Source organism: Phalacrocorax aristotelis, chromosome 1 (genome assembly GCF_949628215.1).
Source record: "Phalacrocorax aristotelis chromosome 1, bGulAri2.1, whole genome shotgun sequence".
Classification (NCBI taxonomy): Eukaryota; Metazoa; Chordata; class Aves; order Suliformes; family Phalacrocoracidae; genus Phalacrocorax; species Phalacrocorax aristotelis.
This window is the reverse complement of record NC_134276.1, coordinates 166,621,347-166,634,406: the sequence shown is the minus strand read 5'-3', so window position 1 is coordinate 166,634,406 and position 13,060 is coordinate 166,621,347. Positions and strand designations below refer to the sequence as shown.

At 39.4% G+C, this 13,060-nt stretch overlaps 2 protein-coding genes across 8 annotated transcripts in view; one reads left to right on the top strand and one right to left on the bottom strand.

Moving 5' to 3' along the window:
- Positions 1-386: 386 nt before the first annotated feature.
- IKBIP (IKBKB interacting protein) lies at positions 387-10,225 on the bottom strand. Of its 4 annotated transcripts, none has more exons than XM_075080401.1 (5): positions 10,082-10,225; positions 8,585-8,813; positions 6,837-6,954; positions 5,588-5,893; positions 387-2,267 (listed from the first exon to the last, which is right to left on the bottom strand). In XM_075080401.1, exons 2-5 carry the CDS (start codon positions 8,776-8,778, stop codon positions 1,512-1,514), a joined length of 1,374 nt encoding a protein of 457 aa, XP_074936502.1. In that variant the 5' UTR covers positions 8,779-8,813; positions 10,082-10,225; the 3' UTR covers positions 387-1,511. The 4 variants fall into 4 exon arrangements, with proteins under 4 accessions (XP_074936502.1, XP_074936511.1, XP_074936519.1 ...); XM_075080418.1 differs by having other exon boundaries at positions 2,179-2,267; positions 5,194-5,893; positions 10,082-10,218; XM_075080410.1 differs by lacking the exon at positions 5,588-5,893 and having other exon boundaries at positions 10,082-10,218.
- A 72-nt stretch (positions 10,226-10,297) lies between these two features.
- The window catches only part of APAF1 (apoptotic peptidase activating factor 1), a 39,003-nt gene continuing 36,240 nt past the window's right edge, over positions 10,298-13,060 (top strand). For 3 of the 4 annotated variants that reach the window (XR_012658309.1, XM_075080318.1, XM_075080326.1), the window contains exons 1-2: positions 10,364-10,481; positions 12,832-12,973. Coding sequence is in view for 3 of the 4 variants with exons in the window: in XM_075080318.1 (XP_074936419.1) it covers positions 12,836-12,973 (138 nt within the window). In the remaining variant the exon portion in view is untranslated. Of the gene's footprint in view, positions 10,482-12,831; positions 12,974-13,060 lie in introns of all 4 variants that reach the window. The other variant, XM_075080311.1, reaches the window with a different exon arrangement.

The window sequence follows — 13,060 nt, the reverse complement described above, 5'->3', positions numbered from 1 at the left end:
TGATTATTTTCAAGGGCTCGCTTAAGAATTGTGTGGAAGAGAAAGGGAGGCTGGTTGGTAAATAGTATCTGTGGATGCTTTCTAGTAAAACTTGTCTTTTGACAGGTTTATCCTTGAGGTCTGTCAGGTGGACTGGAAAAGGGGTAAAAGAAAATTGGGAGGTAGGAATGGGCCTATTCCAAAAATAGGAAACTCGATGCAACAAAGCATTTGAGGTTGATTGAAGGCAGTGAGGCAAGCAAGGTACAGAGGGCCAGCAACATGAAACAGCCCAAAAGGTACAGAATGCTGAATGAGGAAGAGAATAGTGAGGGAGGGGAATGGTTGCATCTTCTATACAATAAAGGGCCTGGTAGCTGCGAGATGTTCAGGTATGACGAACTAAATCGAGAAATTAGAAAAGCTTTACTGTATGCGTATACTTCTTGATATAATTTCATTTGTAGGTATTTTCTTAGTTGCTGTATCTCTCCTAATTTGTTTTTTATGGTAATTTTTATTCCTATTTAATGCACATTTCCCCTTTTCCTCTGCTAAACCCATTCCCATTATCTTCTTATTTCAGTTTACTGCCTACCACATTCTCAAATGTCTCGGGTCTTTTAAACTCTTGCTCTTCACCACATAAATACTGCCAGTGGCTTGTATCAGCCTAACCTTTTGGGACCTAAGTAGCTTCTCTCTGCTAATTCTGTGGCTCACTATAGTATTTTACAGGCTAAGAAACAACAAATGAATAACACTGTTAGCATTCCTGAACAGCTACCGTGACACTGGGAGAAAGCCATAAGTAGGGTCAGTAGGTCTTTCAAAGCACTGTCCCCATATAGAGCGCTGCGTTTTAAAGACATAGCAGTGATGCACAGTAATATAATTTACAATTATAAAGCCTCACAGAAAACCTTATACAAAATATTCCATCTAAATGTGACAAACTTTTTGCAAGGCCCCAGCAATATTTCTGGGCATTGCTTGCTTCAATGCATTTACCTCTTGAAATATTGATTATTAAAAAAAAAAGTGCCATAGTTTACAGAAATCATAGAGTGAATATAGTGAGACAAATACTAAACTGCTACTGCAGTTTGACTCTTATTTAATTCTATTTGGAAACCACAATTTTTTTCCTTCCTTTGGAGGAGGAAAGGTGAGCTGAAGATCTGTCAGTCTTGGGCCCTGCTTTCTTCATGTAAGCAAGCTGTAAAGGCAAGACATTTTATGCTTTAACACTTTTTATTGTACAAAACAAGCAATTTATTAAATATAGCATCTGCTGTTCTTCAGAAAAACAAACACATGCACAGAGATATGTTCTTTCCTCACATTATAGCTTGTCCCTTGAAATCAGTGTGACTTTTCTGTCCTTTTCAAAGGAAGAGGGTAGGTCTCTAGTTTTTCAGTCTGCTTCTAAATGAAGCCTTTAAAAATTGTCTGTCGTCTTAGTACTACACATGATGGAATTAACACTCCTCCCACACTACTATTCTATAGGCAGTGATGTTTCACTGTGATCAATTTGTGTCCGAAATCTTGGTTATTTCATCTTTCGTATCTTTGATCTCAGTTTGAACTCTTGTTAGATTGGCCAGTTTCTCATTCAGTAAAGCAATTTCCTTCTCCCGTTGTAATACATCCTCCACTAATCTTCCTATTCTCAGTGTTAGGTCATTTATTAACGGCTCCAAGATAGCAAAATCCTTTTTCAGTTTGTACATCTTGGGTTTTAAGTCATTTGCAAATGTAACAGTCTTCAGAACTTTTGCTCTGTCACCTTCGAGATTCAACAGTCTATCCGAATGCTTGCTAAAATCACTCCTTAACTCAGATAACGCTGTCTTAATTTGCTCTATTTTTCTTGCGTTACTGGATGCCAAGCTTTGTAGTTTTGTACTTCGGTCGATGCTACTGGTAAGCAGGTCACCTATATTTTCTACTGTCTTCTTTTCACCTTTTTCTACTTTATCTTCTAGCATTTGCAAAGAATCTGTCAGGGCCGTCATATCTGAGACTAGGCCTGAAATGCGCCTTATGTCAGTTTTTACTGTCACAATTGTCAAAGTTATGTTTTTTGCTACAGAAGCTGCGTTCTGTTCAACACTCGAAACTGCATGGAAGAGAGTTGTTAAATTCTTCTGCAGTTCTTCTTGTTTTTTAATTATGCTGCTAGACCGTGTTTTCATTGCATAAATATCTTCCTGCAGATGCTTAATGCGAGAAATTGTTTGAAGATCTTCTAGCTGTTCCATTAAGTTCCAAGTCTTTTCACACTAGAGGGATACAAATAAAAATATTTGACATGATTTCTAGCTTAACATCCTACATCAAAATTAAAGCTGTACTCTAATGAAATATCTTACTATTCTGATATTGAAATTGAGCACAAACCCTGTCTTTAAAAAATAAATTTCTGTTGCAACAGAACCAAATATTTCTTTTTTTTTCCTTTTAGTATACATAGCAAATTCAAATGTTACTACTTTTTCTACTATAACAAAAATTACAGGAAGATGCTATATGAATTTCTAGCATGACCTCTGAAAACCCAAGTTATCAAAAGCAATCTTCTGATTTACACTTTTTTTTTGTATTAAGCCTATAACCTGAGTGATCCAGAAAGACAGATGTAGAAAGATATTCAGAAACATTTTAGAAAGATGCCTACTTCAAAAATTCTTTTATCCAAAATCATGGACCATAATTAACTGATGTGTCTTTATTTTGGTAACCATAATGTGTATTTTGAACATGACATTCACAGAATAAAATGTCAAAAGAATTAGGCATGGTTCCCTTTTGTTTAAATAGCCACCAAAAATACTTCACAGGAAGAACACTACTTAAACAGCCTGCTTCCATAAAAGGTACGCTAACGAGGGAACGCTCAATGCTACTGTTGGATTTTTGGCTGAATTTGCTAGGTCAATTTTTTGTTCTTTTTAATGATTGGGTCTTGGTTTTCAAATTTGAGGGGAAGAAAGGAAAATATCTGGGTGATACTATTCTGTTCCATCCCCAATAAGTCAGTGTAGAATTTAGAGAAAAAACATCAAATGGGCAATCTGAAACACATTCTAAAAGGCTATAATTAATTTCATACTAATCCTTTACTTGATGCTATTTGTAAAAATATCACCAAAGAAACAAATATTTTTAACTTTTTGATAGTGTTGGTCATTTGTCACTAGCGCAGAGCTGCTTGCTTGAAAACAAAATACCAAAATTTAGGTTGTGGCAAGTTGTGCTGGTTTCCCAGCTACTGCCCTCTAAGGATGAGGATTTCCTCTTCAATCTTGTGTACATTCAGCTTTCAATAGGGTTGAGGTTGAGGAAAGCCATTAAACTGGGGAGCATACCACTGGTAATTTAGCCACCCTTCCCCAAAAACATATGGAGTAGAAACACACTGGAACACACTTGTGAAAAGTATTTAAAAAACATTTCCATATAGAATAGTGGTTCTTAATGGAACACTGAACACTAAAGTATTTATTCTGTACCCTTTCTGGAAGAGCAATTTATCTTGAACTAGATTATGCACAGGACAGGGCAGGCCACTACAAGATATTTTTATTGAATATGACTGGTAAAGCAATACAAATCTATACAGAAGTAATAAATGTATGAAAGACTTCATAACATTGAGAAATGCTGCTTCAATAGTCTCTTGAATGGGCAGCATTAATTGTTCAGTGAAGATTTCAGTAGAGTTCAAGATAAACCAATGTACAAAACCAGAATAATTTAACTTAACCCTGATTAAGTCATAAATGTTGTGGGTTCATACTGTCTGCTAAGCAATCTCCTTTCCTGAGTTCAGAAATAGGAAATTATCAAGACATAGGTCTGTAGACACAAATTTATGGTGGTACTGAGATCCAAATTTCAATGAACAGCTACAAGGCCTATTAGGCAGTACTATGTCCTGTGTAAGTAGGTCTATTAGATCTATGGATAAATAAGAGATTCCCTGCCCCCAGCTACATAACTCCATAGCTTTCATTAACGGCTTTCGCAGCTCCTGATTCACCAAACATTGGGAACCAATGTCAGTGACGCTGGCTTTTTTCCCCCCCTTTGAAATGCAAAGCACTACCAGACATGTCATGTAATGCTTAACAGAGAACATTCTACAGAAGAAAAGGTTAAAACTTGTTTCTAACAGCACCATAACAAGCAAAAAAACCCCCCACACCCCCAAAACTAATACAGTGACTGATCACACCAAACTAGTAAATTAAATGACGGAAGAATCTAATGGGAATATCTGTTAATAAGATCTTCAGCCTATACGTAGTCCAATTACTTCAATGGCAGAACAAAACTATGCCACTGATTTTAGGAAGTCTGAAAAGGCTGGAAATTAGGTCTAAGGGAGGCTATTTGCATGGGGTCAAAGAAATAAAAGATAACACCAGCTGCTATGAAACCCCCTGCATATAAATACCAGTACGAGAGAAGGTTCCCAGTAAGGGGTACTTCACTAGTGGTTTCTGTAATATTACTGTATATGAGCTTCAGCTGCTAAAAAAGTACTTAGTGCCTTCCTGCACATAATAAAATATGTAGACCCCAGTAACAACTCTGACATTGAGAAGTCTGTACTGTAAGCACAAAACCATCACAGTATATAATACATTAAAAGTGAGGTACATGTATATCTACCTAGAGATACGAACTTAATTGTTCATTGTGTTACAAGTCCATAGAATGCAAAAAGTAAAGATATGAAAACCAAAGTAATGAGAATGAAATATAAATTTTAATCTGTCTCTGGTTTTCTTTTTTTTTTCCTTGAATCTAAATACTTTGCTTCAAACTCTATTTTAGTAACAATAATCTTTTATTAATTGAGCTGAAAATAATCCTTAATTTATTTAAGAACATAGTCCTTGCCCCCTCCAACACAGTATTTCTGGCTCTCTGTCCTCTTCAAGTTTGCCCTTCAGTCTGATCCAATGCCTGTTTAAATTGATGACAATATTTCAGCTACCCTCAACATATGTTTGAGTCACATGACTTATAATAAAGTACTCTTTAATCAATGAAAAACCCAAGTCCAAATTCACTTATCTCCATTCTGGTCATTTTCTAAGTTATAGCTTTCTAAAGTTATTTCTTTTACTTTTGAAGATACTTTTATGTCATGCATTACTTCTTCTAAAACCACTATTTCATTTTGCACTTTCAATGTACTGTCACTGTACTGTATGCCCTCAAGAATCTTCTGCATTGCCATTGTATCAGAAATGGTTTTCAACATATCATTTTCCACAGTATGCAGCTGCGTTGTCAAGTCCTCTATCTTTTTCTCCATACTTAGCAATTCACTTGAAAACCTAAGGATAGAGTGAATAGCATTTTCAACTGTTGGCAAATGGGTCTTGCACTCTGCAATTTTAGGTTCATAGTTTTCAAGTTTCTGACTCAGGTCTGTGACCTTGGCTACCAGACTATTCTGTTCTTCTTCTAGCTTTTCAACTGCCTTTGCATCTACGTCCAACTTTTGTTCAACTCTAGAGAATTCATCATCCTCTTGTCTTTTCAGTGTTTTAGTATTTCTGGCTGTACTGTCTTCCAAATCTCTTACTCTTTCTGAAAGGGATTTAATCCTTTGGTCAACTTCATTGATTTGGGAGGTAACTTCTGTATGTATGAACTTCACATCAGATTTTAAACTACTAGTGTTTGTGTTCATTTCATCCAAGCTTCTTCTCCAGGAATTTGTAACGTTTTGGAACTTCTCAGTAATGTTCTGCATCTTTATAGAGAAAGTCTGTTCACTGTTCTGAATATCATTTATGATCTTCTGAAGAGAAGATATTTCCTGCTCAAACTCAGTCATCGCAGAGACGGATGAGGGAGCTTCTCGTAGGGTACTTTCAGAAGACTCAAGCTGTATTTGTAACACAAAACAATGTCCGTGTCTACTTAATAAAAGTAAGCATAGGAAACCACTTGCATTTATTTAACAGAGAATAAAGTAGCTTAGAAGCCACTTCACTTGTTACAAAGCTCCTATAGGGTTTGTTTTCATATTTCATTTTAAAAATATTGTTGATTAACCCAGCATGAGAAAGTCACAGAAAAGGCTGTGTTTGCTGTTGTATTTCTGTAGAATACCTGCCGGTTTGTTTGTCGCCAATCCCTTATTTTCCATGGTAGTTGTGGCTTGTTTGGTTTGGTGGTTTTTTTTTAATAAAATGTATCACACTACCTAAATCCCATGCAACATTTTGCAATCTGAAGTGTAGTACATAAATATCCAAATTACATCATGTATAAATGATGTCATTATGAGATCAGCGCTAAAACAACATCACTGGCATAAGCCATGCTGCACTCCCATAATTATCTGTAAGATATAAGGGATTATCTCCCAGCCAGCCCAAGTTTTCTACCTAATAATGCCACACATAGATAAGAAAATAAAATAGCAATGAAAAAATATTACTATCACTTCATTATGTCTTTCATGTTATTAGAACAGGTCTACTACATAAAAATGCCTGCAAATTTTCTTCAAATCAATGTGTATTAGACTTAAACACACAGAACAATCCTGGTAGAATGAATTATGTGCATAAATGTAAGTTTTTAAAAATAGTTTAGCGTCCTAAAAATAATATTGAGACACAACCACTACATTCACATACTGGAACAATGGTATGGGCTGACACGTTTAGGCACATAAAGTATGCTCCAAAGGCCTATTCACAGGGAAGGAGAGCACATTATGACAGTTTATTTTAAAACAGTTAAATTTAACTAAACGATGACAAAGTAAAACAATGCCAAATGTTCACTAGAGATTATCCAATTAAGATGTTAATGATTACCTTTTCAGAAATTAAATTAATTTTATTTTCCACGTCCAGGAATTTTTCCGCTTCTTGCTGCAAGAAATTATACTTTTTTTCCATATCAGCAAATTGACCTGACTGCTGGAATAGGAACCTGCAAATTGCAAATAAATAAAGAGTAAATGTAACTACATAATTAGCACATATTAAGTGTTCTGGAACTTGATTCACAGCAATTTATTACTGCAGGGATTTGTGTTCACAGAATTTGCTAGATCAATACATGAGAGAAAAAAAAACCATTATGATTTAATGAAGCTGATCTGTCTTCATACTGGACTTAACTTCCAATAAAGGTGGAAAAATAAGGAAACACCCACAGGTGTCCTTTGTTTTTACACTGTATGCCATTCAAACAGGAAAAATGTCTGATAAAACTGCTGACATAGGGAGGCCGTAATATGCTTGTAATGCATTGCCTTACAATATATCTTATGCATAAAGTATTATTTAACCGGTGGAAATAAAACACAAAAAAATAATTTGTACTTTCTTGCAAAGCATCACAAAACCATGCACAGAATCCTTTGGGTTTAGAAAGGCTGGTTAACTCTATAATGTTGTTTAATTGTAACCACGCAAGAAGATATGGTGCATTGTGGCAAAGTTTGTATAGCTCCTGTTATGATGATGCTACCTTTGTGAACAGAACTCAGTCCTGTACTTTATATACATTCTAGATGCATTTAGTGTGAACTTGGGAGCTTTCTGAACTGTAAGCACTTTACACAGTTAAAAAGGAAATGAGACAGCCAAGAAAGAACCCTGAGTTTTGCTGGATGTTTATTAATCCCAAAACAAGGTTTATCGTAGACTATGCAGGGATCCTCTCAGTAGTGAGAACAATTTTATCTAGAACAATAGAGTTTATTTAAAATACATGCACTTTCATAAATTGATATTTATTAGTATATTGTAAAGCAATTAGAATTTTCAAAAGGTCTACAATAGCCTATACAGATTAAGTTAGGCAATAAAAGTTAAAATACTAGCTATTGATAGATATGCGCAAAACAGACATAAACAAATATTTATAAAACAGTAAGCAGAAGCATCACTAATCACTTTATTCTACTATGTTGTTCTGTTTCTGAAAGATTTAGATAATAAAATCTGGGTGATGTTAAGGTAAGAACAAATTTTACCTCAATTTTCAGATTGATGCCTGAAGTGTAATAATCTGGACTAACGTCTTGCACTAGAGTTCTGAGAATTTCATCATACCATTTCTGCAAGATCAGTTTCTAATGGAACTAAAATATTCTAAAACACCTTTTACAACAACATTTTACCTTGACTTAAGGCTCAACCTGATAAACAATTTCCTGCACCGCTGAGCAAATTATTTACAGAAAACTCCACTTCACTTCTGATGATTTGTTTATCACCTGCCAAATGAGCCTTGTTATACTTATTGTCGGATTAAGTTGCTCTTCCCAGTCAGACGGAGTCTCCAAAGCCAGGTTTACAATTCATGAGTACCTTTTATACTTTCAACATGATCGAAGAGATCGAGCTTCTATAATCCCTTACTGTATGCCAATGTTTCCATGCTTGTGAATACTGCTATTCTTTTCTTGATCCTCCTAGCTTTAACAAGTTTCTACGGTCAGTTCTATTTACTATAACACTATATTCAAATGGAACTAATGATGTTGTCCATGACTGAACACAGTATAGAATATAAAAGAAAATATTAATATCCACTTTAGAGGCTTACCTACCAGGATAGCACCAGGCAAACAGCAAGGCAAATTATGCTCAAGCTTGTCCGTGAGTCCATCCAAAAGGAACTCCAACTATTGCTGGTCCTGAGACTTGCCAGCTTCCCACAATTACTGTGTTTCTCAACCTTTTCTGAACCTTCACTGGTCTTGGATGAAGAAATACCCTTTTTCCGCTGCTTAACTTCAGACATTTTGAATTTTTAAAAAGCAGAAGCAATCCAGAGAGCTAGGAAAAACAAAAACAACAACAAAAAAGGACTAGTTACTTCTAAGGGTCCCCGAATATGACCTTTGCCCTTTAGTTACACAAATACACCCCCAAAAATGTTTCCTTCAGTGTTTACTGTTTTCTAGTTATGTGAACTTTTGTAAAGTATCATAATACTTTCATAAGACTTCGTGGAAATTCATTTTCTATACTATAGAGCACTGCTTTCATATTTTCTCAAACTGAAATGAGTTTTCAAACTTTAGCTAATTTTGCCTTTCCAGAAATATTTCATCTGTTGTACAACAAGCCATTTTGAAGATATACGCAAAATCACAAGGACTGAAAAGCATTTCTTTTTATAGTTGATTACTGTCACAATTTCATCAGCATTTTCTCTATCCTGTTTTACTTGTAGATTTAAAAAAACCCCAATCTACGCCACATTAAAAGGCAGAATTAATTTTATCATTTTTAAAAATGGGATTGCAAATCAAGATTTAATTTAGAAATAGTTCTGTCGTAATGATTTCATATCATCTGTAAAACCAGACAATAGAAAATCATTGACAGTGAAATACAGAAGATTAATGAAATAATGTATCTAGATAAAAGAAAAGCAGTAACTTCCTCTTTGCTAAAACTAAGGTCCGAATAGATTGAGGCAATATGAATCTCCAGTTTCGAAGCGTAGAAAAGCTCATATTCTAACCCACCGAGTGGAAGCATAGAGTGGAATTTTTAAGCCTAAAACCTTCCACCGTACTGCTCAAAACAGAGTGGATCCTTTGGTGGATTCCGTTTAGCACAATTTGAGACAAAATCGTTGTGCTTCTTTCCGGATCATTCTGCTGTATTGCCGCCTAGTCACGTATGAAAAAATATATATTTAAATATTTAGAGACAGTTACATAGCCACATACATGCATAAAAGGCATTGTTTAATATCTAAACCTGTCACGAGGGCACGAAGCTTAGAGCCGTTTGTGGGCCACGCTACTAGGAAGCGTGCTCCGAGTTTGAAGCACGTACGAAAAAAAACACCTCTTGCTCTCCCAAAAAAACCCCAAACCCGCTATTTTGTAACTTTTAAAACAGCTTGAGGGTTGAGAGCACGCGTTATGAAGTTAAATACTCCCCCCACCCCACCCGGCAGCTGCCCCAGCCCGGCAGCCCCGCCCGCCCCGCAGCCGGGCCGCCCCCCGGACCTGCCGACACCCCCCACTCCGGCCCCAGCCGCTCCCCCGTCCCCCGGCGCCCCCCCCAGCCGCGGCAGCCCCCCGTACCCGCAGCGCTGCCCCAGGCGCACGGCGGAGGGGGCGGGGAGGGCCGTTAACCACGTTTACACGCCCCGGGGCCCCACCCCGGGCCCAGGCCGGTGCCTGGCGCTTCGCCCCGTGCAGCCCCTGCCGCCGCCTGCCGCGCGCCACGTCAGGCGGGCGGCCGCCGCTCCGCCGAGGCGGCCGGGTTTCCGCGGCTCTGCGCCGGCGCCGGGCGTGGTGCGGAGGGGCGGGCGGCGGCAGCTGCAGCGCGGCCCTGCCCGGCCCGGTGCTTCCCCGCCCCCGGGCCCGGAAGGAGGAAGTGCTGGCGGCGCGCTGCTTCTCCGGTGCGGGGCAGCGGCTTCTCCTCGGGGCGACGCCAGGACTCGCTGCCGGCGGGGCCCGAGGGTCCCGCGCTGCCGGCCAGGTGAGCGGCCAGGGCGGGGTGTGAGGAAGGGCCGCGCCCGGGCGGTGTCGTCTTGGGGGCCCCTGAGGCTGGCTCCAGCCGCCGCTCTGGAGCCCCCCCCCGCCTCGGCGGGGGCGTCCTGCACCCCCTGCCCACCTCGGGGCGGGGAAGCTGCGGCGACGGCGGCCGGGCAGGGCCCCCGGGGCGGGGGTGTGGGTGGGGGGCTGTGGGCGGTCGGTCTGAGCGCTCCGGTTTCTGTTTCGTTCTCCCCGCGGCTGCTAACGGCGGCTCCGGCGGGGCGTGTCTGGGTGTGAGGGAACCCTGCGCTTTGTCTGCCTGTGGCGTGGCTCCGTTTTGCGATTGCTTTACCTGTGGTGGTGGTGTTAACGTGGACATTTTTCAACTGGGAGTAGCAGAGAGCTTTCATGTCCCCATCGTAAGCCGTGCAGTGGGGTAAAGTTAGGATGGAAGACTTTCCTAACCACATAATTTTCAGTGAAAATAGGAAATTTCGTCAGTGCAACAGAAGAGGCGCTCCATCGCGGGCTGATGGAAAGGGAGCGCTTCTGCACCTACGCAGCTCCTGAAGGAGAGAGTGGAGGAAAAGGTGGACGTTTCTGCAGGCGGCTGCAGAGTTGCTCTGGAGGAGCTTGCAGTTGTTCAGGAGTGTGATTGGAGAGGTTGTTTTGATCATCAGGGACTTGCAGGAGGAGCTGATCCGTACTGAAAACCCTTTACATGGTAGACGATGTAAAGAGTTGTGTCCAGCTCAGCACAAGGACATGGAACTGTTGGAGTGGGTCCAGAGGAGGAACACAAAAACGATCGAGGGCTGGAGCACCTCTGCTACGAGGACAGGCTGTGAGAGTTGGGGTTGTTCAGTCTGGGGGATGAGAAGGCTGTGGGGAGACCTTATTGTGGCCTTTCAGTGTTTAAAGGGGGGCAATTTCTTTTAGCAAGGCCTGTTGTGACAGGACCAAGGGGTAATGGTTTTAAACTAAAGGAGGGTAGGTTTAGACTGGATATAAGGAAGAAATCTTTTACAATGAGGGTGGCGAAACACTGGATTGGGTTGCCCAGAGTGGTGGTAGATAACCCATCCCTGGAAACATTCAAGGTCAGGTTGGACTGGGCTCTGAGCAACCTGATCTAGTTGAAGATGTCCCTGCTCACTGCATGGGGGGTTGGACTAGATGATCTCTAAAGATCCCTTCCAACCCAGACCATTCTGTGATTCTACAACAATAGTTTTCACCTGATATCATCTTCAGGCAATTATTTTTTATGACAGAGGAAGAATGGAAATTTTTAGTTGTGTATCAGATGCTGACGAAGGAAGTTATGGCTCAGTCACTGGCTGTGTTGGGTGCTCCATCTTCCATTGTGTGTTGAGATCCAAGTGTACTTGATCCAAGTGTACTGGAGTTGGAGACAAAATTGTGTTTGTCTCATGGGATTTGGTACACAGGGAATTTATCTTCTGTTGTAATTCTGTCTGGTGCTGTCAGCCGTAAGACTGGGCCTCATCCTGTTGTCCCAATCACATGATCCAAGGATTTAAAAAATTTTAGAGATGTAGTGGGAGGGGAAAAGACTTCTCATAGTGATGCTTAACAAATTCCTAGTATATGAGAAGCTTGCACAGGCTGATTCTTCAGTTCTGAAAGTGTTCATAAGCATAAATTCATAGAAATGTGGAAAACTACTCTTTTTTTTTTTTTACCCCTCCACAAATTAGCAGTACATATCTGCTTTTTTAATGAAAACTTCCATTCATGCAGTGAGCACAGGAGTTTTACTATGAGTCTAATTAGCATGAAAGATTGAAATCCTTTTTATACCCGCTTTGTATGCCTCCAAGTAGAGCGACTGGAGAAATGCTCTAGTCAGATTAACTGTAATAATGCCCTGCTGGATGTTTTTATTAAACACAATAGCATATGGCATCTAAAAATATCTCAAGAATACTATTCATATTCAGCGTAGCTTGTGAACTGTTGAAGTTTAACTATTAATATGCCTTTTTTACTCTGAAAAGGAATGAGATTAGGTTTTCCCAGTGTTTTCTTGATGATACTGTACTGTCCAGCCAAGCTGGACTAGTGGGTCATAAACAGTGTAAGTAAATTCATATAACAATAGTATAAAAGTCTCTTTATCAGGACAGAAAGTAAAAAAAACAACTAAATTTTGTAGCTTTCTGCAGTTTGTAGTATGAGCTTGCCTGAAACGTCACTGTATTTTCCACTAATGCAGCTGCTCTGCTACTTTTTCTGACTTCAAAAACAAAATTCAGAAGCTATTTAAAATATCTTTTCCTTGTAAGTTATGTTCTGATTCCGCCTTGACATTTTTTCTTTCAATGCTGAAGAAATATGGACGTGAAGAGTAGAAATTATTTACTTATGAATCGCCAAGCATTGGAAAAAGACATCAAGACCTCGTATATTATGGATCGTATGATTTCTGATGAAGTACTGACCTTACAGGAGGAGGAAAAAGTGAAACAACAGGTAGAATTGTCTCTCACTGTTTTTTATCTTCCTACTCTGCTCACATGTTTTATCATTCTTTTTAAAAATAATACTTTCTGTCTATCC

Coding starts and splice junctions, on each gene's coding strand:
- IKBIP (XM_075080401.1), bottom strand. CDS start 8,778: ATGTCTGAAGTTAAGCAGCGGAAAAAGGGTATTTCTTCATCCAAGACC. Junction 6,955..8,584: donor GTTTGCCTGGTGCTATCCTG/GTAGGTAAGCCT, acceptor TGCAATTTGCAG/GTTCCTATTCCAGCAGTCAG. Junction 2,268..5,587: donor TTAAATCCCTTTCAGAAAGA/GTAAGAGATTTG, acceptor GTATCCCTCTAG/TGTGAAAAGACTTGGAACTT.